At 33.0% G+C, this 24,663-nt stretch overlaps 1 protein-coding gene across 2 annotated transcripts in view; it reads right to left on the bottom strand.

Moving 5' to 3' along the window:
• CSMD3 (CUB and Sushi multiple domains 3) overlaps window positions 1-24,663 on the bottom strand; it is a 1,244,673-nt gene that overhangs the window by 307,136 nt on the left and 912,874 nt on the right. For both annotated transcript variants that reach the window (XM_059165746.1, XM_059165745.1), the window contains 4 exons: window positions 22,919-23,075; window positions 8,147-8,338; window positions 3,660-3,786; window positions 1,133-1,335 (listed from right to left, as the gene is read on the bottom strand). In XM_059165746.1, the coding sequence (XP_059021729.1) occupies window positions 1,133-1,335; window positions 3,660-3,786; window positions 8,147-8,338; window positions 22,919-23,075 (679 nt within the window). The remainder of the gene's footprint in view (window positions 1-1,132; window positions 1,336-3,659; window positions 3,787-8,146; window positions 8,339-22,918; window positions 23,076-24,663) is intronic.

The following is a 24,663-nucleotide window of genomic DNA, read 5'->3' as shown; positions in this document are numbered from 1 at the left end:
AGCAATATATTTTGTGGACAGTCATTACAAAAGTTCTTTATTTTCTTTTTTTTTTTTACTTTTTTCAGAGGATTCCAATTTTATATTTGCTCATATAGTAATTATACTTCACTGAACACCAACTATACACTTAATACCAAATATTGTACACACATGATCATGTTAATTTTAATAATGTATTTATGAGATAAGCATTATTATATTTATGTGAATTAGAAAACTCAGCCTCAGAATGTGAGATCAGGTACCCAAATTCAGTAGTTAGTAAAGAACCAGGACTTGATTTCAGGCACATTTCAGGAATACTGGTTTGCATGTTTTCCATTAAATGATCTTAGAAATTTGCATAGGTTTCTGTTAATGGGGTCTTTAAAGACCGTAAAATTAGAAAATCCTCTAGATAATTTTCTCAAAAAGGCAATGTATGTTGGCGATAAAAGCAAAACTATAACAATGAAAATTTTAAAGTTTTTATTCATTTCTCCAGCCACGAAGCAAAAATCCCTTTTGTAGAACAACATATATTTAGCCACTTAGCAGTGTTATAGAAAGCAAAAGAGAAGGAAAAAAAAAAATGCCATGAACACTGGTAATTACTTACAATGAATGTCATTTTATTGTTATAGGAAGTGTTTAATTTAAAAGTAGATCTAAAATATTTTGTCAAGGATATCTGGGAATATATAATTAAGATCTTTAAAACAAGAAAAACAAAATTAGTAAAAATATATGGTTGCTTTTTTTTAATGGCCAGTATTAATTTCCTTCCTTATCTACAAAAATTTCACATTTTGAAATATACAGTTTTATGGTAAATTGAGATTACAAGCTTTAATAATTACTTTATTAAATTTGCTGAATTATTTGCTGAATTATTTTAACACTACCTATACTTTAAAAAAATGGCTTGACAAATAGAAAGAAGGTCTCAATGATTAATTGATTAATTCCAAGTTAATTCTATTGCTTTTTTCCAAGTATACTTTATCTTACCTGAAGATGAGTATGAAGACTAGAAATAAGAATATTTAAGATCATTTAAGTTTTAAAATTAAAGTTTTGGGCAATAAAATTAAAGTACTATCTCAATAGCATTCTTATTTTGCATTTAAGAGATAAAATAATAACTCACTTGAAAACTGAATTGCAAATCCAGATTTGCTGATATAAAAATCTGTATCAAACTGGATGGTTACTATGTTGAGCGTGCTATGGATTCCTTCAGGAATAAGAGATCCACTGATTTCCTTTAGGAGCATCTCATTTTCTGGTGGACCATCCCAAACTCGGAGTATATCATGTGATGCTTCCGTATCAAAAGCAAGAAACTGTAGGCTGTGGGAGAACCACATAATCTCTGTTTGATTATTTTAAACATGAATTCACTTTTAAATAAAGAACATAACAAATGTGTATCTTTGATTTTATTAGATATTTTTTTTCATTCTATCAGATTAAAAATGAATTATATAAACAGAATGTATAACCTTAAATACATATTTTTGAACAGCAGAATTTCATAGAATAGGATTAAAAGTACTCTTATGTCACCTTTGCAAATTACAGAAACTTTAAGCATTCTTTTCTGTGTTCCTGAATTTTAACTATAACTGCAGTAGGTGATACTTATGGAGCATGGAGTACATTTCAGGCACTGACTGAGGTTCTATTACATGCTAGGCACTGTGCAAAATAAATTACATATATTTTCTCTGTTTGTCATAGTGACCCACTGAAGATGGAAGGTATTTTAATTTAGTTCTATAAATGTGGCAAACGGAGTCAAGACACATTAAATAAAACTGCCTATAGGGCGGCAAAGTCATGAACTGACTCCATAGTATCTATATTTACCAATGTTTCATGTTTTTTTTAATGAGAATTAAAATGAAGTTTATTCCAGGAAAGCAAGAAATAGTTCATATTAAAAATCAATCAGTACATTTCATCACAATGATAGGCATAAGAAAAAAAAGTACATGAACATCTCAAGATATATAGACAAAGTATTTTTTAAAAATTCAATATTACAATCATACCCAGTAATCTAAAAGTAAAATGGAATTTCCTTAATGTGAGATGAAAATCAATGTCTACCCAACCCTACCTGGCCAAATGCACAAACGAAAACCAAAACACTATTTCATGTTATGTCTGCTTTATATCTATTCTACACAAACTTAGTGTCTGATATTTTTTGTGGCCAGTGCCAAAAATTAGAAATCCAATTATAAAAACACACTCAATTCTATCTCTACATATATCACACTCATGTTTGATATGTGAATAGTCATAGCTTTAAATTTGTATTGTAATTTAATATCAAATATTGTTCCTTAAGTTAGAAAAATTCCAGAATACTATTAAATTGAGTATTTTTAAGTTTACTAATTCTAATATTTAAATAAAACAATGTATGATCTACACTAAAGAAACACAGGCTGAGAATTGGTCCCATGTAGTTTATTTGGAGGTCTGCAAATTCCCTTGCAAAAGTAATCCACCAGCTGACATTGAACAATTCATGGAGTGCGCCTTCCAGCAAGTTATATGAAGGATAATATTTGTTTCCTACTAACCACCTTCACCACCCAGAAGCCTGTCTGAAATTTCATTTATATAAAACAACAATTCTTAAATTTAAAGCCATTGTTTTGAGAGTGATAACACACCAGAAGCCTGTCTGAAATTTCATTTATATAAAACAACAATTCTTACATTTATTTATTTATTTTTAAAGATTTTATTTATTTATTTGACAGACAGAGATCACAAGTAGGCAGAGAGGCAGGCAGAGGGAGAGGTAGGGAGGCAGGCTCCCCGCTGAGTAGAGAGCCCAATGTAGGGCTGGATCCCAGGACCCTGAGATCATGACCAGAGCTGAAGGCAGAGGCTTAACCCACTGAGCCACCCAGGTGCCGCCAAAATTCTTACATTTAAAGTCATTGTTTTGAGAGTGACAACACACCAACTAGCTCAGATTTATTCTGAGTGGAGGATTTATTTGTTCATTTATTAATCTGTTCCTAGTCATATCCATAATAGTTAAATTAGGATTTAAAAAACATGGTAGCCTTGGAAACCTGAAGGCTGTTGTTTTAGGAGGTGATGGTTCTCCCTTCATCTAGGGGTCGATAATGTGAAGGATTGTGGCCACCTAATTAAATGCAAAAGGAAACAGAAATCAAACAAGGCTAAAGAGGTAGAGAGCTGATGCTCCAGAGATATGTCTAAAGCCAGGATAAACGGAATATTATTGAATTCCTTTCTATGATTATTTCTTCCAAATGTTCATGAGGCTGAACTTAGAACAGTGACCTCCACAACTTTATATCCTTATCAAAATGGTGGACTTAGCACCTTGAATCATCAAGAATTGAAAGATTAAAGTCTCAAAGAAGCATAAAAATATTCTTAATCTCCGTGGTCTACTATAACTGTAAAAATCTTCCCTCTAGGGATTATAAGAGCTACCACTGTGACCCATAAATCAATAAATCATGCTTCTGAATATTTTTCATACTTTAAACAGATGAAAACCACATTTTTCTTTCCCAAGGCTAAAAATATTGAAAAACCTTAATGCTTGATATTGTATACTGAGGCTGATCAGAATTTTCAGATTCCCCAGTAATTTTGAGAAAATGAAATCCATTTACCTGACAATGTTTCCTGGATCTACCTCAATCATCCACATGCAACGCAGATTATTGTCATATGGAAAGGGATAGCCAGGAGATAAGATTCTTCCTGATGATTCTCCTTTAAAACGACCTCCACATTCAGCTATTAAAAAAAAATAATAAATTATGTCACAATTTAATGCTAATCTTTGCAAAACCAATCAATGGATTTCTCAAAAATATATATTTTTCACCTTAAGGAAAATAAGAATTGATCATCCCTCACCTTAAAACAAAACATCTGTATATACTTTTTCAGATTAATGTATTGGTTGAAGCAAAAATATACTATACAATAAAACAATAAAGTCTCAAGTTAGATCACATAAAAGATAGTAAAATTAACCTAATTAGAGAATTTAAAGAAAGGACACACTCAAGAACTCTGATTTTAGTATTCAAAGATTTTAAGATGTGTTGTTAAATAATGATAACTTAAAAAGAGAAAACAGATGGCAAGTTGCTCACTGCGCCTTGATTGCAGTCTGAATAATTCATCATCTTGCTACCCCACCTCTGAGAAAAACTAATCTTTACTGCAGTCCCTCAGGCCTTCTAAATTTCATTGTCCTTTTATTCCCCTTTAAATCACTCTAAACTCTTTCCCTTTTAACCTCCCAAAAGTCAAAGTGGCATTTTTATTAGATTTCTCACTTCAGTAAAATCTAGTTTAGTTTTGATTTAATGGGTCCCTAAATTTTATAAAACTCATCAAATTAAAAATGTTAAGTATTGTCATACAATATAATTTTTTTTAATCTCTTGGAAGATTTCCTTTCCATTTTGATGCTATTTAATACATTGAGAAGTCTATAGAGGTTTTACTTCAATATACAGATAAGCCAGAAGGAGCTGTCTGTATTGGAGATGAAAGAAACTGAGTATTGCAGTTAGTAAATTGTGCTACATCTCTAACCCTTGAAACAAGCATAACACTGTAACACATAACACATTTGAAAATTATGCAGATTATTGGATAAAAAAAAACAAACCCTCAAAACAAAAACATTTTACTTTGTGCTTAAATATTTGAAGGTACTTCCGTATTTGTTTTTCTTGTTTTCCTCACTGTTTCTATCTTACTCACATTCAATGGCTGAATTAAGCTTCTTGGGTTTATTTTGTTTTGTTTTGTTTTGTTTTTATGATTGGAGCAAAGATAGTCAATGACAAACTTTAAGCATTTGGAAGAGACCTAATAACAACTGAATGCAATGGTTTAAATGTGTCGGCTCTATTCATATAGGTAAATTTATTTCAAAGATTTGTATGTATTATACTTCACATTAGTTTTATGTGTCAACTTGGTTATGCTGTAGTACCCAGTTATTTTATCAAACACTCATGTAGATATTGATGTGAAAGTATTTTATAGATGAAGTTAACATCTATGATCAGTTGAGTTTAACAAGTTATCCTTTGATAATGTGAGTAGCCCTCATCTCGTCAGTTGGAAGGCTGTAAGAATAAAAACTGAGTTTCCCGAGACAAAAGGAAATTCTTCAAAACTGCAGCATTGAAATCTGCTGAACTTCCAGCCTTTTGACTTTCCCTGTGGATTTTGAACTTGTCAGCTCCCACAACTACATGAGTCAATTCCTTAAAATAAATAAATCTCTTGATAGATGATAGATAGATAGATAGATAGATAGATAGATTTAGATATTCTACTGATTCTATTTCACTGGAGAATGCTGGCTGATATACACTTATAGAGGAGAAGCAACTTTATTTTGCACTACAACATTAATTTAATTTATAATAACAAGTTTGTTATTTCTAACATAAATGAGAAGATACCAGTATTTAAGATGTTATCACTTACTTAGATTTTTCTCATTTTTAACAAAAATGTTGTAGATAACTTTGCACCTTGTAACTATTTTAATTCATTTTATGTCATTTCTTTATAGTTTATCACTATACGGCATACATATACTATGAGAACAGATTTGATATTCATTCATACAGACTTTTAATCAATTAAAAATCACACTAAGTTTTGTGTACTGTGTTGTATCTTGAATTTAAACATAGTTCGTTTTTATCCATATTTCTTTTATACAAATTTTACTTGGTGTTTTGACTTCAAAAGAGCCAGTGAGATATGCCATAACACTAGAGTTCATATTCTAACAGAAGTTTTATATTAAAAATGAAATAGTATTTAAAGAAGGTATGTAGGTTAAATTATTCTGGCTATGGTGTTTCAAAAAATATTTGTTTGATCCTTGTATAAGCTTCAGAAACACAATCACCTAGAAATGATCCATATAAACAAAGAAAAGTTTCTTATGTGAGACTGGCAAATATATAGGCATAATAGATATTTAAGGTTAGTGAGCACAGAAAATTATGCTCTTAGGCCAGGTGGTGAAGCTATTAATTGTTGCCAGTAGAGAACAGCATCTAAAATAGAATTTCATCTTCTGTCATCATGGAAATCATCAGCATGACACACCATGCATCCAACTGTTTTCAGCTGTTACTCCTGATCATCCATCATTAAAAAAAAGAAAAAAAAAATAGTTTACCCTTCTCATGAAATCTTGAGCAGTTATCAAGTCAGTAAGTTTTTTAAAGTTTTTTTTTTTTAAAGATATATTTATTTATTTTATTGATGGATGAAGAGCAGAAGGAGAGGGAGAGAGAAACTCTAAGCAGAATCCATGCTGAGTGTGAAGCCCGAGGTGGGGGCTGGATCTCAAGACCCTAAGACCACAACCTAAGCCAAAACCAACCTAGAGTAGGATACCTAACCAACTATGTCATACAGGCATCCTCTCTGACTTGGGGGATTTGTAAATATAAAGTCCATTGATTTATTATGAACAGAACTAAAATCTTCTGATTAAAAACCAAATATCACAAAATATTTTAAAAAAGAAGAATGTCTTTAGCTTGGTTCAACATATATAGAAAATACATGTGTTTTAATATATTTGGTTTGTGATCTTAATTTTAAGGACAGCATGGAAAATCAGTATTTACAATTTATACTATAGTGCTACTGTAATTTTTAATGGTTTTCTGAGTATATTACATAGTCACATCAAAGAATACAATCTCAGAGAAAATTAATCAGTGCTTTATTTTTCTCATAACTAATTCCAGTGGGCTAGCTGTTGGTCATATTCCAGAATCCCAAGCTTTGTTAATTTATGTTGGTTATTATTATAGATATTACCCTCATAATCTATCCAAAATCCAATGCCATCTGAAAAGAAAGGCCTATGATTAAATTTTGGTTAGAGAAAAACACGTTTGCTTCCTATGTAAATCAATGTTTCAAGAAACCAACAGAGGCCTTGTGACATCAAACACACCATGTAATTAGATGCAAGGTCTTTAATGACTGGAATTTCACTTTTTTCTACTTGCATTCTAGTAGGTTTTAATGGAGATTCCTATGTCAATCATATCAACTAACAAAGAAATGTTGAAGGTTTAAGTTTCTAAACTCATCAATTTATATACATTAAATATGTGCAGTATTTAGATATTAGTTTTAATCTTAATAAAACGGTTACCTTTTTTTAAAGTGTTGGTCAATTTTATTTATGTGGGCCTGATGCAGAATGGATTTGTGCCTCCACAAATATCATCAAGAAACAAAAATGGCTAAAGAGTAGCTACATGTTTGTTCCCTATTAAGGAGTCAATGTTTTGTTAAAATGTTTCCTTTTGCTGGTTTCTCTCAAGCCAGACACCTATTTATCTTTGGAGCAGGAAGAAAACAAAATTCAAAAAGCAGAAAACAAAACAAAAAACAAAAACAAAACAACAACAAAAAAATCCCACCCAAAACTGGCGTCTTTATCAATACTTTTCTATACACCCTCTTACCCACACATACAAGTCAATCATTTATTGATCTGTAATTTGGTAATACTCCAGCTGTGCAATGAGATCATGATCCATTCTCTAGCATCATAGAGGCAATATATCTGCTGTCACTTGCTTCTTCTTTTGAAATTGGTTAATTTTGTTATGCTACATACACCTCAGAAAAGCTTATGTACTTCTTAGATTTTTGAAAAAGTATATATAAAAAAAAAGCTTTTGAAGTTATTGAGAACAGTTCATTGTTTTTTAATCTATCCTGACACCAGGACATGCGATAAGTTTATTAAAACAAATCCAATCAGTGTGATTCAGTAAATGTGTACAATAAGTCTTAAAATATACTTGCAGTGAGTTAAATTTTATAACAAGATAGAAGAATTGGAATGACTCCATACACTTCATCCATGTTCTACAAAAAATGTACTTATCAAAGAACTTACCAAAAAGACCCTTTCACTTTCCATTAATTCCTCTGACAAATTTGAGCTAGGAGTTTGTTAACTTCATGATTTTAGGTATGAGTTGTGGGTGGACAGATGAGATCCTTTGAAAATGTACAGCATATTTGGACAACACTTATACAGAAATAATTATGAAGATATAAAAGAGGATCCTACCAATACAGGAAGGCAGAGGATAGTCCCATGCCCTTCTTTCCCCCGTCATGCACTTGAGAAGGCTACTGCCATGGAGAGTGTAGCCTGGATTGCATCCATAAATAATAGTGCTACCAGCAAAGTGACCTTGGTCACTGATCTTATATCCAAATTGTGGAATGCCAGGATCCTCACAATGTGAAAGTTCAAAACCTGTGATAAGAATACAAAATTATTAAAGGCAACATTTAACAGGAAGATTTAAAATTGTACAAACAGTCTTCTTCTGTTGTCTTTAATATAATTATATATTTTTCCCTAATTGTATTTCTCTTATAATATTTAATTCTGATAGGATTTGACAGCCATAAAAAGTTTTTTTTTCTTAAAAATTAGAATTTGTTGTAATTTTATAGATTGATTGATTGTAATTTTAAATTTTGCACCTTTGTCAAGATAACTGTACCATGGCTTGTTATAGCACTAAGTTTCTGGCTTACCTCAAGTGATTTATGGCTCATAATTAATTCTAACCAAAGTGTCTTCTAGGGTTATACCATCAAAATTTTAAAATCCAAACAAAACATGTGAAATTATAACTGTCCAGTTAACAAGTATGTCTATTGCAAATATAGCTGTAGTTTGCTTTACTTTGATAGCACTGGAAGGAAATGATAGTCTCATACTGAAAATACAGTTTTTCAAGAGGTAATATAATAATAGTATTCAGCTTAAAGTACTCTGGATTTTTATATTCTGCTCTCTCCACAATATATAGCTTTCAAAAATTCTCACAGGAAAAAAAAAAAAAAAAACCAACATATCAAAGCTACGGGTTGTCATTCTCTGGTGCAAAGAAATAATTCTTATGTCAGCAGTTTGGGCTTTCTGCATGAATTGTGCTGGAAACTTGGTTTCCTGAGATTAATAATCCTGGAGAAGTTCATTTACAACTAACTATATCAGTGGTAAGAGAATGCCAGGGAGCTTTCTAGCCAGAGAAGGTTTATTCTTTGAGGGAAGATGAGGTCAAGCCTTACAGACATCTCTAGATTATAATAGCTGGAGGCACAGGAGGCTAACCTACCTACTAGAGGTAGGAATTTACATTTCAAAGGTTGAAATGAGAACTCAGGATCCTTTCCATCCCATCTCCAAGCTTCAAGGGTCTTTCTCCCTCCTTTTAGGAGAGGAGAGGAAGTTGACTTCCTTAAGCTAAGCAAGTCCATTTTTCTTCATCCCTCGTCCCTGGGAATTCATAGATTTTTCCGTCTGATTTCCATCATGTTATTACAGGAGTGAGGACTGGGTCAAAAGAGTGGGAGACAGCCTGCTATTATTATTACATTATTTAAATTATAATTGTTATTGTCTCTAGACCCAGAAGGCACTGTGTGCATATGCAGAATAAAGTCAATAAGAACAAATATCAAAAACTTAACAGTAATGGCACAATTCATTATTAAGAATCTGAAAGAACTAGAAAAGGATACTTCATGATTTAAACCAAGCATGATAGTAGTAATCAAAATCTAGACTCCTTAGCTATGGCAGGCTCATCTTTTTTTTTTTTTTTTAAGATTTTATTTATTTATTCGAGAGAGAGAGAATGCATAGGAAGGGGAGGAGGGTCAGAAGGAGAGAGAGAAGCAGACTCCCTGCTGAGCAGAGAGCCACTTAGGGATGGATCCCAGGACCCTGGGATCATTATCTGAACTGAAGGCAGACACTTAAGCTACTGAACCACCCAGGTGCCCCTGAAGTTCTTGTCTTTAGTGTCTCACAAAGTGTATAAATGTAAGATAAATAATAGAATGAATGTACCAAAGATAATTAGGTGCAATTTACACCAGTTATAGCTTCTGAGACTTGAGAGCTATATAGAATATTCTAGAGAGCTTCATGAGTACCGCAAAATTTGTGATTTCAAGACAAATGATGTTGTAGAAAAAGAAAATTTTATGTGTGCAAATCATATTATAAACAAAAAGATTTGCATCTCTTTTATAGGCACAGATCTGTGACCAAATTAATCTAAATTTGAACTAGAAAACAAAAAAGCATGTATTCGTTCACATGTCAAATCATGAATTTGCCTCACTGACTTCCTAGAATGTCAAAACAGATATTAAATCACTAAAACTTGCACATCTCAAAGCACTGAATATATGATATTTACAGTATATTGAGGGATACATCACCTCTCAGAGACTATAAGAAGCCCCTTCTACTCTTTTCTTTGGGGTCTTAGCCATTTTTTTCCTCCTGAAAACTTATAGAATTACTTAGCACATTTTCATTATTTTACAAACATTTGCTTCTTTCCTTCGTTTTTTCATAGAGTGAAATCAGTTCATTTCCCCCCTCTTTTCCACAATGCCTTCCCAGCACAAATCTTGGCACATAGAGGGTGTTTAATAATTTTTGTGAATAAATGGGAATTTCAGAGGCAATTATCTTGAGGAGACAACTGAAAAAGAAAACTAAAATAATGCTGATAAGAAACTGAAGTTTATGAAACAATTTTTAAAAATCTCCAGGAATTTCCTGTACGGGTCAATCTGTGACAGTTTCATGTGAGTGAAAATATGTTCAAATAAAGCAAATGGGGGTGCCTGGGTGGCTCAGTGGGTTAAGCCTCTGCCTTCAGCTCAGGTCATGATCCCAAGGTCCTGGGAGCCCCGGGCTCTCTGCTCAGCAGGGAGCCTGCTTCCCCCTTCCCTTCTGCCTGCCTCTCTGCCTAGTTGTGATCTCTGTCTGTCATATAAATAAATAAAATCCGACGAGATCGGGCGCGTTCAGGGTGGTATGGCCGTAGTCCATCAGAAAGGATGAATACCCAACTTTTTTAGCAACGTGGACGGGCCTGGAAGAGATTATGCTGAGTGAAATAAGTCAAGCAGAGACAGTCAGTTATCATATGGTTTCACTTATTTGTGGAGCATAACAAATATCATGGAGGACAAGGGGTGTTAGAGAGGAGAAGGGAGTTGGGATAAATTGGAAGGGGAGGTGAATCACGAGAGACTATGGACTCTGAAAAACAATCTGAGGGGTTTGAAGTCACGAGGGTGTGGGAGGTTGGAGGTTGGAGGGCACGGATCGCATGGAGCACTGGGTGTGGTGAAAAAATAATGAATACTGTTTTTCTGAAAATAAATAAATTGGAAAAAAAATAAGAAAAAAATGGTAAAAGGGAAAGATTAAAATGTTAAAAAAATTAGCATAAGAAAAAAATAAAATTAAAAAAATTAAAAAAAATAAATAAAATCTTTTTCTTTTTTTAAAGGCAAATGTAAACAGCTTCAGAAACAGAGCCAAACAAGAAGTTAGAAGTCATAACTCAAATTGTGACACATATGAGATATAAAGGATCCATGGGGGGTTGGCCGGTTAGCTCAGCTGGTTAGAGCGTGGTGCTAATAAAGGATCCATGGTCAAGCAAGTCAGTCTTTCAAATACAGAAGCAGAAATGGCAGAAGTAGTAACTCTAAATTTTGAGGACACATTATTTTACATGGATCTGCATACTTAATACTACATTTAAAGTGTCCTTGCTCAAAAATTACAAGTTTGCATGCCTTCTACCAGATATAACATTTCGTTTATCATTCAAAATGCACCCACTTCTGAGTTTTACCATATCATTTATCAAAATAAAAATTGAAATCAAGCTCCCTTTTCAAGGTTTATTACCAAATTCATCCTTCTTTAATTTGAATGTTCTGTAAATGTGGTTGGCAATTGCCGGTGATGAGGTAAAATGGAGAAATTCTTTGTAAATTAAGATAATTTATAATACTTTGCATTGTAGATGAAAATGCACGAGGACAATAGTATATAAGCTACAAAGCACAACATAATTTAGTCCAATTTGGTAGAATTATTGTTGCTTATTCATAAATATTCAGATCTGTCTTATCTTTATGGAAACATTCAGCTGCCAGTCTTTTCACTGAAAAGCTCAAATACTTGAAACTGACAATTACATAAAGATGTGTATGAAAAATCCTATATACTATAAATATTCCCCATTCCTCATGAAATTTGATACTCTGGTGAAACGAAATTTGTAGAGCACAAAATGAACTGAAAGTCCCCATTACCTAAATCCTTTTGACTTAATGAATGACTTTTACACTGAGATTTAATTCCTTTCCTGCCACCATTAGTATAAGGATTTCTTATTTATTTTTAAGTCATTATTTGAAACCCATACAAGAATACCAAGAATAACATAACAACTTCTTCATCTGGCTCTATCAGATTCTGGTAAGTGACTTCAGATTAATATTAATATTATTTCAGATTAATATTCATATTAATTGATCATATTCACATATTCTTATTGAGAAATAAATATGATAAAACAAGTTAAAGCTCCGTTTTTCCCTTCTCAGTCCTTCTCTGATTTTTCCCCTACCAAGAGCTAGCAAATATTCTAAATTAGTATATTATTTTCACACCTTTTTAACATTTTTATCACGCATCTATATACCTATGAACAATACCTAGTATATTTTGCATTTATACATTTTAAAAATGTTTATTTATTTAACAGAGGGAGAGAACGAGAGAGAAAGAGAGAGAGCACGTGGGCATGTGAGCACGAGTAGGGGAAGAGACAGAGGGATGGATAGTGACAAGCAGACTATCTGCTGAGCAGGGTGCCTGGCTCTGGGGCTCCATCCCAGGACCCTGAGATCACAATCTGAGCCAAAGTCAGATGCTTAATCATCCAAGCCACCCAGGTACCCCACAAGGATTTATACATTTTATAAATTATACAATTATTTTCAAATTTCTTCTGAAGCTTTATTTATTGCCCAGCATTGTATTTTAACCTTTACAAACACACACATCACACACATAAACATTTTATTCATTTTCACTACTCTGTGGTATTTCATTAGAAACATACTCCAAAATTGATTTATTTATTTTCCAACTGATGAGCATTTACACTGTTTCCAATTATTCCATGCTACAAAAAGGCTATACTTTTTGGTTTCCTTTTGCACATGTTACAAACATTACTATCCCATGTAGGGTTCCAGAGTTCATTTTGTCTTAAGATTCCATCAAAATCTTCTAATCTGCTTTTTAACTTCTGCCTTGGCCTACAAAAAGATGAATAATTCAATTCCTACTCAACACAATTTCTATGCAATTTGTTTATGAGCAATAACTATGTATTCACATGGGGTAATGTTACATAGTCAGCAGAACAGTAATCCAATAAGGCAGATGGCTTAGCAATATAAATATTTGAAAACTCAATCTTTGAATGTAGGTGAGCAAGTCTGATGGAACTTAAAAGAGATATTTATATGCTTTTTAAAAAAAATTCAGTTAAGGGGCACCTGGGTGGCTCAGTGGGTTAAGCCGCTGCCTTCGGCTCAGGTCATGATCTCAGGGTCCTGGGATGGAGTCCCGCATCAGGCTCTCTGCTCAGCAGGGAGCCTGCTTCCCTCTCTCTCTCTCTCTCTCTGCCTGCCTCTCCATCTACTTGTGATTTCTCTCTGTCAAATAAATAAATAAAATCTTTGAAAAAAAAAATTCAGTTAAAATGTAAATATGTACTTAATATTGTAAAAGTTACATTTTAGAAAATTTAATGGTAAATGAAGATGTATTAGGTATATAGACTAAAAGTACGAACTTTCAAATTGTTAAACAAAAAGTAAATAGGTTGTTAATAAGGGAACTGAGAAAGCATGTTGGCTAAATAGAGTAAAGGGTCATATCCTTTCTGAAACTAAAAACATTAATTAAAGTTTAAATAATAATGCAAGGAAACTTAGAGATTAATCTATCGTCATCTTAATCTCTATTGAATTTGGTCGATTTGACTTAGCATATTTAGTAAAATAATCTACAAGAATTATATTTAATGTTCGATTATTAAATTCTACTTAGGCTGTGAATCTTGTGAGAAAAAGTCTCATTTTAGAATTCTTTCTAATTAAATGAAGATGTACACAAAATAGAATGTCAACTTTGCCACTTTAAAATTTGAAAGCAGGAAATAAAAAACAATAAAATTCACAAGCAGGAAATTTGTCCACAGTCATGCACAACAGTTGGGATAATCCTTTTTGATTCAGACATAATAAATAATATAAAAGGAATAAAAAGGAGAAAATATTAAAATACTACACATTCCTTTTTTTCTTCACTGGCCAAAGTAATAATAATAATAATAATAATAATAATAACAATAATAAAAGCACACACTTATTCCTCGCTAGTGAAACTCTATGACATGTATCAAACTTGGAAACCACAAACTTTATAAGAATGGTTTAAGAAGACAATCCTTGCAGTTTTCAGTATATAGATGTAAAACATTTAAACAAGCAAAAGTTTGTGGAAATGACTGATATGCATTTCCAACTGGAGGAACAGGAGATATGGTAAATCATTTTTTAAAAAAATGTTAATGCTCTAAATCCCATTTATAAACATCTGAGTAGAAAACATTATTCACAGGCTTTCCTATATTTTAATTTGTTAGGCAAGAAAAAGTGAGGGATATTTTTAAATGGCTAGTTTGTGTCTCATGCATCATATATTTGTACATCATTCTGGGTTAGTGACATTCAGCTTTGTCTGAACATTAATTCTTAACCATCAGTCATTTGGTATAAGGCCAAACTGTATAGTTGGTTCATTCTAGATACATCTAGGAATGGAATTTTACTAGATATTGCCGAATTACTCTCCTAGGTTACTTTACCGACCTGCATTCCTCAAAGTTAAAAGAGTTTCATGTTCTTCAAATTGCCATCAGCATTTAGCATTGTAGGACATTTTAATTTTTACTAATGTCATGAATATTAATATTATTAAAGCAGAGGTTCTTTCTAAACAAGTATTATTTTTCTCAGAGTTCTTATTTTGATGTTACATAATTTATTTCTGCTTAGAAAGAGAGGACCTCACCTTCAATGATACAAATCTAACAACAACAATAACAAAAATAACCCAACTGTAATAACATATTATTTTCAGTTTAATTTTCTCAATTTCTATTAAACATTTTTTGTTTGTTTGATTACTGCCTACCTGAGGCTACTTTTGTGTGAAATTTTCTTTTCATTTTCTTATTAATTTATAGATTCCTTTCTGTAGAGTTTATATTTTCTTGTTACATATATGGTAAATATTTCCTAAAAATGTCTCATCTTTCTACTCTGTTTATGGTGTTTTTTGCTACAGAAACATTTAAAAAACACATGATGACTGACACTGGGTCAGGAAAATAGAAGCCACTTAGACATTTTGAATTGCTAAGATTCCATACATTAGAAATAGGTCCATCTTTATTCTTATGGTATTGAGGGAAAATACAAGAAATGCAGACAGTGTAAAGGTCAGAAGACCACTGCTGGCTTTCAGGACATCCTGGACTTCAGGGAAGATGCTACCACATAAAACCACCTGCCCGCATCGCAATCCCACCTGCTGCACCAGAGACCTTAATGGCTTCTCCATCCACTCCACCTCTAGGCTCTCGCAGGGCTGCCTTTCATTGGCAGAATCTAAGTAGAGGTCTTCACTGGCCAGAGTATGGGAAATACAGTTGCCAGGTTGCTAGTCTCTACACTTCAGGGAAGTGCAGAGATGTTACTGACTACTGATAGGTTTTTGCTTGTGTATCTTGTTTTAGAAATCGTACTCCACCTTAAAGACATAGCTGTTCTAGGCCACACTTTCTTTTTCCTATCTATTTTATTTTATTTATTTTTGTAAAGATTTTATTTATTTATTTGAGAGAAAGAGATAGCGAGAGAGAGCACGATAGAGGAAGGGAGAAGGAGAAGCATCATTAAAGCGGGTCTCATCCCAGGATCCAGGATCATGAACTGAGCTGAAGGTCAGACACAATCGACTGAGCCACCCAGGAGCCCCTTTTTCCTCAATATTTTAATGTTTTCATACTCACATATAAGTCTTCAATCCCCGGAAATTAGTTTTTCTGTAAGGAGTATACTAGTAGGTCTTTACATGTTTAAGTTCAAAACTTACAAAGCTTTTGGGATGTCAAAGTTATAAAAATGACAGTGACCATTTTGTTATTCTATTATGAAGAACTAATATTGCCTATGTAAATGACAGATAATGAAGAAATATTTCTCCAATATTTTAGCTAGAATACCTTATATTACATAATGCAGCATTAGTTAGCATTTCCTTTATTACCTGGTTAATTTCAAGTTTTAAGAGTGAGAGAAATGCCAAATGCATCTGTTAAGTGTTTATGGGACAGAGACCCACCCAGGCTAACTTTGTTGCTCCCTTGTAATTTACTTATTCTCTACAGGCATTTGCATTAAAATACATCCAAAGCATAAAGTTAGAGCCAATAAATCACCTGATTATTTTTCATTATTAACACTGCCAACAACATCCTAGTAATTATAGTAAAGAGCTTAAATAAGGATAATTTATTATATATTTATAAGGTTAGTACACAAGAAAAGGTATCACAAGTTAGTTAATGCCCATCATTAATTTGAATATAAAGTTTGAAATTGGCATGTTTCATGTGGATTAATGAATCATTTCAAGCAACAAAACTGGAAGGCTAAAAGTGTCCAAATATAGCTGAACTTTTCCCTTGGGATAATGAACATTTCTCCAATGAGTTTTCATTAAATGAAGTGTACAGAGGTAATAACAAGAGGCCCAGAGATAGCATCTACTGGCTGGGCATCATGGACATTTACCAGATCAGTTTTTGAGAAGACAATGCCATAATCCATCAAAAAGGTATGATTTCGCTCTGTAATGGATGGTTGTTTAAAATACCCAACTACTTTCTATTGAATAAAAGTGGGAGAACTACAAATGAGTAGAGCTAAAGGAATCTGCAATGAAGCATAACTTCAAGACATAAAGTTTAAAGACTACACAAACAACATAAAATACACGAGGTCTAAGTTATCCTCTTATTCTAAGTTTGGCCAATAAGAAAACATTCTGATTCTCAGGCATAAAATGATGAAAGTGTCTTTGGAATAAATTGCATTTATTTTTTAAAATATTTGTTTTTACATTTACATCAACAATAAAAAAATGATAAATCCATGGAAATTCAAATATAAAACACCTCGAACTTGGGTTGAAGATAATATAGTATGGTGATTAAGAGGCAGAGCCCTTCAGTTCAATTTCTGTATCTGTACTTAATAGGTTTGTGATCTTGGGCAAGTCATAACTCTTTTGTGCTTCATTTTCCTCTTCTTCTAACTGGGAATAATAGTACCTTCCTCATAGGGTTATATCTTATACCTGGTAGAGAGTAGATAAATGTTAGCTATTATTTTTAACTCTACTATGTAAAGATACACTGGTGTTGAAAGATTTCTCTGTATCTTTTAAGTGAAATCCAACCCCTTACTATAGTCCATCTCGCCCCTGCCTAGTTTCCACTTTTTCATTTTGTCCCATTCTCCTTGCTCATTCAGTTCTAGCTGCATAACTCAAACTCAGGTCTCTCTCGAGCCTTTGCACTTGATGATCTATCTGTCTGGCACCCTCTCCCCACAGATCTGTTTGTGGTTGTCCTTTCTTATAATTCCAATATCAACTCAAGTAATAACCTCTTCTGAGATGGAGTCCCAGAACCAACTAACTACAGTAACCCCATCTCCTATACTATCTCTCCAATTGGCCAGTTAGAAATTATGTCTAAATGAAGTTATCTTATCCTTTGTTCTTGTCTTTCTTCTCTGTCTTGTCCCACTAAAATGACATTTCTACAACTTAATCTTCGGTGAGAGATTCAGTGAAAGACATTGGATTTACAGCCACCTTCTTGAAATGTGGATTGAGGGGCTGAAGAAGTATGGTCAGGTTATCCTATCAGGTTTTGCTGAGTTCTATTCCAGAGTGAACCAGAACAGAGTGGTGCTTTAAGAAAGATACTAAGGGGCGCCCAGGTGGCTCAGTTAGTTAAGTTTCTCCCTCTGACCTTCTGCCTTCTCATGCTATCTCTCACTCTCAAATAAATGAATACAATCTTTAAAAAAAAAAAAAGAAAGAAAGAAAGGATACTATAATGATATCTTAATTTCTGATCTGTTCTTCCAAGTTTAGAAGGAGATGGTAATTTTCTCTCCCTTGACTCCCCCACTACCTCTAGGAAATGCAGCTATGCCTTTAGGGGTCAATTGGGGTCAATTAGGGAAATTGTCAACTAATTTGTATTAAAAAAAGAATGCCTTATCTATATCTTTATTTGGGGTGAGTTTCAGATTTCTCCAGGGCAAGAGTATCTGATAGCTGTTAATTTGAGAAGAATGGAAGAATGACCTGACTCACGGAGGGAGTTAGTTCTGAGAGGCTGTGTAGTGGGATTGATACCCTAATGGTAGTCAGGGTCTGACCAAGTTTATCATGCCATTTTATTCTCAACCAGTGTAGCTATCTAGGCTCCAGTTATTCTAATCAAACTAGGTAGAGTTGACTGGAAACTTATCTGGGAGAAAGATAGCCCCAGAAAAGCTAAAAAGTATTATTCTTGACAACTCTTAATGTTGTGTTTTTATGTTATGTTTATCTTAATGGGTTATGACTGAAGAGATTCAATTTGCTTTAGAAAAATAAAGGAATGAGAGAGTTTCTCCTCAAGTATGATGTAGCATTTCACAAGTATATATATAATTTATTTATTGATGAAGGAGAGTGAAAGAAGCTCACTGTCTTCTTAGTGTAGTAGAGCTGAAATTATTAATAATGAGTAAACCAAACGCTTTTCCTTTTTAAACACCCAAGAGTCCAGGCTTCCATAATTCCATTAATTGCAGAGGCATATATTGATGCAATATCTATGGATTTATTACTTGTTTTGGAATAACTGCTACAGCTGTACATTGTAGTAGACGCTGTAAGTTGTATTCTCAATATCTTTTCTCTTTTTCCCCACAAACAACCTGATTTTGTTCCCAGCAGTAAAAGAATCATATCAGGCTGTATAGCATGGCAGTATAATACTGAGTGATTATTTAGTCTACCAAATAATTCATTTCCCAGACTTTCTTGCCAGGAAATCCAGGTATAATGATAGAGCTCCGTTTAGGACAGGGAGAGATAAGAGAATGTCTGACACAGATTTTGCATTACTGGTAAAGGAGGCATTTGCTGTTGGCACTACCTGTTCCCTCTTTCTCCCTGCCTTGACTATGCCTGGAGTTAAAATAGCCATCTTATGACCATATCACAGACATTAGAACAAAAAAAGGAACACATTAGGGATGCTAAAGCAGAGAGATAGGGGCAGGATCCTTGTTCCCTAGGTTGGAGAGTTGAATCAAGAAACTACCTACCTGTTGTTCATCTTTCGTCTTATATGAGAAAAATAAATCCTGGTAATTTAACCTATGGTTAAGTTTTCTATTACTTGAAACCAAAAGCAACATCTCAACTACTGTTTCCACTGGTCCATTTGCTACTCTTAATGATTATATGACGAATGGGCCTAAAAGATAGCTGAAATAAAATGCCCCTTAATAGTTATGTTCTGAACTATTTGTTCTGAAAATATCTGTTCCGAAAAAATATTTTCTCATTTCTATCTCAGCCATATGTGCTTCTCTCTACTTGAAACTACCAATAACCAGGCAACCACACAAGTCAACAAAATGGACAATAGAGAGATAGTGACTATCCTTCGATAAGAAACCTGTCATTAGATAAGGGTGGTCATAAAAGGTCTATATATCTTAACAGCTAGAATTATGAGGAGCTAGGTAAAAGGGATTAATTGGAATTGGATTACTTGCTATATTTACCTTAATGTGCCTAATAAGATCTTTCTAGTCTCTGTGCCTTTCTTCAGTCCTATTCTCTTTGCCTGGTATGCTCCCCACCACTTCTCTTTGCAACCCACCAACCCAACCTTTAATACCATTCTATTTATGAATCCTTATTTGATCTGACCTAGAGCCAACAGTTCTCTCTTCTGTCTCTAATTCTCTTAATGGGAACTCTTCTATGTCACAAAGAGTTCTCTCAGATGTTTCAGAGGCCAAGTTTGGATAATTATAAGGAGGAACACAACACAGAATTGCAGGTGAAATTCGATTTAGAAATCACCAAATACAATGATTCATACACAAAAACATTGTCTTTTACATTTCTCCCATGTTTGGGCACTTTAGCAAATTCTTTTATGTTCAGAAAATAATTACTACCTCTAAGAAGTTTATGAATATTTAAAATATATGCCCTTGTAGAATCTTCATCTATATCACAAAGGCATTATACAAAATCAGTATTCAGACCACATGTTAATTTACTAAGAGTCTGTAAAGAGATGCAATTGAACTAAAACTGACTAAAGACATGAAGAGAGGGAAGGCCTCCTAAAGAAGTATGTGCAATATGTTTGCAGAAAGTTGTGACGACAGTACAGTGCGATAACTGATATCTTAGTTGAGAACAGAAACTTCTGCAAATGAAATGTTTAAAAGCAAGCTAACTCTGACTGAAGGAGTCAGGGTAAGTAAGCGTCAGTGGGAATCAGAGATGTGTCTTAAAGTTCAAAGTCTCAGGTGAGGCTTCTGTTTGGAATACACCAATGACAATTATTAACCCTGAAGAGAAAGCAGCCTAGCACTGGTGCTATGGCTGGAACCAAAAACATATTGGGAGGATGGGAATAAGTTCCCGTCAAAGCAAGGAAATCTGGGGTTAGCTATTAAGATAATTGCAGATATGTAGAAAGATTGCCAATGTCAAAATCAGAAGTAAAACCTTGGAACAAATAACAATTACTGATGGATGTGTTACTAGTTCCAGGACCTTCCTCAGAAGGAGCTCAGAACACAGCTGTTGATTCAAAAAATCAGAGGACCCTTCACGGACCTGGTGATAATCCACCGACAACTTGAAGTAGGCTATACTTTCAGTTCCAGATCTGAGATGGAAACATTTAGTTTCAGTTCTGAGACTAAAAAATATTTATGGATGTATACCTACCCTTTAAAAAAAATTGCTTTTATATTCTCTTCCCCATTCCACAGCTTTTCATCTTCATAATGACACACATTCTATAATGGACTAGAGTCATTAAGAAGAGTGATTTCAAATAACTGCTTACGATGTCCCTTTTCTGACATGTGGGAGCTCATACAATGACAATAAGAGTCAATGATTTGACTCAGTCTAGACAGTTAACCACCCAATTTTAAATGCAGGTATGTCCTACAATGGCTAGCATCTTTGCATCAATAATCTCAAGTTACACAGAATTTAAAAATCTGGGAAGGAAATCTAGATTTTTTCCTATGAACCCCATTGACATTTTTAGATAAGGAGAAAGGCAAAGTGATGCAGAGCAAAGAAAGGTCATTGTGTAGACATTGAGCCATGAGTTGAAAAATGTCGGCAACTCTGTTAGAAAACAGAGAAAGGGGCAGAGAAAAGCGATTAAACAACAAGGGCCCTTCTGAGCGGATCACACCAATTATACTTGAGCAATAATTGTCAATACTATTACTTTTAGTATATCACATAGTAATAGCTGTAAACACAGTCTGGTTAGATTTTCATTTGTCTTTGGAAGTACTTCATAAAAAATTGCATTGTACACAGTGGTTCTCAGGATTTAGAAATATGAATTTAACATTCATTTTGTTAATTTAGGTTTTGTTGCGTTAATGATGAACAATTCTAACACAGGTAGGAAAAAAAAACCTTGAAATAAACAGGGAGCAATAGTAATCTCTTACTTAAATGCATCAGATTTTTAAATATAATTTCAATATAATATACTCTCCTGTCTTCTACTTCTCATATCATTAAGAAAGAATATTTTCACAAACAGCAATTTGATTCAAATTCCCTTCAGGATCCCATGTATCTTTGATACTGTAATAATTTTAATCTTCCAGTTTCTGTAATAGTTGCCATTCACCTGACTTCTTGAGAAAATTTATAGGCTTCATAGATCTTTTTCAAATATTCTGAAAGTAAAAATTTCTGAATGTTGCTGCTTAGTTGTTTTGCTAAATTAATGAGCATTCTGAACTTCCAAGAACCGATTTGATCTGATTCTAAATTTGTTAAAAACACAGCTAGCAACTATCTCAGTTTTACGTGAGCTTTATTTTGTTAGTGTACTGCTTACAGAGTAGAAACTCAATAAATATATTACTTGAATATGACTTATTGTGGAGAGATGTATTAAGTCTGTTTCTTTTCTTGTGGCACTGGTAAAATAAATTCATTTAATTCCTATAACAACTGATGTAACCCACCAACCTATGCTTCTCAGTCTTTGAACTTCGACTCGTTTGTCAGAATAGCCAATTGGAGTATAAGGCAAGAGTTTTATTTTTAATAAAGCAATTTAACACAAAAGCAAAACAAAATAAAAAACTTAACTCTAATGTAAACTCATCTGAAACCATCCAGTTTTCATTAATGATTGTCCAATATATAACTACCACAGTTGCAAACATTGAATTTTCATCTATTAAAAAAATTATATTTTTAAAATATTGGATGGGAAGAATACTGCTATTTTATAATCATGTAAATAAATTAGCCACAAATTACTTAACCATTCTGAACCTTAGTTGTTTCAATGTGGAAATGAAAGAGTTAGAATACCTGTAATTTATGGAATCAATAAGGTCAAATAATATTGTATATATAGAAGGTAATTCTACACTTCAAGTTCTACAATTCAAATTTGGGGTTTTACTTCACCTTGTAAGTTGCAATTATTTAATAAATACTCAGTCTCAGTGTTTGGCCATTTTTTTCTTCTAAAATACTTACTGGTATAAACAAGTTGAAAACCTTCATCTGTCCCTTCAGAATCAGAATTAAATTCCAGCCAGAGTTGATTTGAAGTACTGCTAAGTGTCAATCCTCGCATAGATGCGCCAGTAAATGCACCTAGTAGATGAGTCGTTTTATCTTTTCCATCATAAATCTGTAAAACGTTTATAATTAAAAATGTAAATGTGCCAATAAAAACCAGTTCAAATAACGTGTTTATGTTTATAAAGAAGAGGAAATTATCAAATTCTTCCCAAATCAGATCACTCATGTTCCCCAAGGACAATTACCTATATTAATCCCTACATATAACAAGCTAAGAAAGTTAGAATCCACATAGATAACTTTAAAATTCTAAGCTCAATATACCTTAACTTTCGATCTTATTATAAAAATAATGCTTTTTTATGGCAGGCATTTAAAATTGAGAATATCTATGGAAAGGCTGGTTTTCAAGGTTGGTTGGTTCTTTTTCTGCAACTTGCTCAAGGGGACCAAGTACCTTTTTCTTTCTAATAACGTAATTAATATAAAATATACTTGCTTCTTTTGCAATTTCTATAATTTTTCCATTTTCTTTACCTTAGTTCATTTTAACTTACAAAAATAGTAAATGAGTATTAAATGTTTTTAGAAATGATCTAACAAGGTAAAAATATATAAAACAAAATTGATGAGCTCTCAAAAATTCCTATGTAATTCTCATTCTTCTGAAGTTGTAACTTCTCATTATATTCTAATTTGCTTTTATCAGTGCATTCAGACATCTCTCCAGGTAAATAGATACAGATTCTGCCTTTTGAGAGCTATGCAATATTTCACACAGTGAAATATCATTCCCATATTAGTAAATTCAGGATTTTTTTGCTACTAAGAGCAATACTGAAATAAACACCTTTTACATATGCCTCAATTTTTTTTGATATTTGTATTTTCGTAAGACAATTATCAATATAGGGGATTTTGGAGCTAAATACTCAGGTATAGCTATACTATTTCCAAAAAGCATATAGAAATTAAGTGGAAGGTTTACCAACATTGCATGTTACCATTCTTGTCCTTAAGATATGAATTTTCAGTGGAGTACTTATGCCCCACGCCCCCAAGGCAGTGAAAATTGGTTCTTGCTTGTGGTGAAGTTTTATATATTAAAATGATTAGTAGTGCTACAAAGATCACTCTATATGACCAATTTTACTCCATAATATTCAGCTTTATGGGGTTGGGGACTCAGTAGATGAATGATAATGAATAGAAAAAGTTGAGAAATGCTGCTCAAAGTTACTTACCTCCTGCCTGAAACTGCTTTACTTCTAACCTGGTATTAGTGTAAAAATTGTTGTTGAATTCCTAAACAAGTGACTTTGCCATAGTCCCAGTGTTCCCCCAAAGTGGTATTATCATGTTCATGTTCAGAGAGCAGTTAGATGGTTCACAATGGAATTTTCATTATTATTATATACATGTAACTATTATATAAACCTGTATGATAGACTTTTCTTGAGCTAAATTTTTGGGTTTAATTTGATAATCTATATAGAACGTTTTATGTAATTCATAAATGAAAATTTATGTGTAGATTTTATAATTTTTCTTTTTCAAATTATCTTTATAAGGTATTAGTATTCAATTTATGTTAACTTAATAAAAGAGACTGGGAAATTTTCACTGTATTTCTAATGTCTGTATTATGCAAATAAAGTAATGAGACTTTTTTAATTAGAAGCTTAAGATTTTTTCAA

The sequence above is a fragment of the Mustela lutreola genome, chromosome 3 (assembly GCF_030435805.1).
Source record: "Mustela lutreola isolate mMusLut2 chromosome 3, mMusLut2.pri, whole genome shotgun sequence".
In the NCBI taxonomy this organism is placed as follows: Eukaryota; Metazoa; Chordata; class Mammalia; order Carnivora; family Mustelidae; genus Mustela; species Mustela lutreola.
Note: the sequence above shows the minus strand (reverse complement) of the source record. Positions and strands in the feature narration are given on the sequence as shown.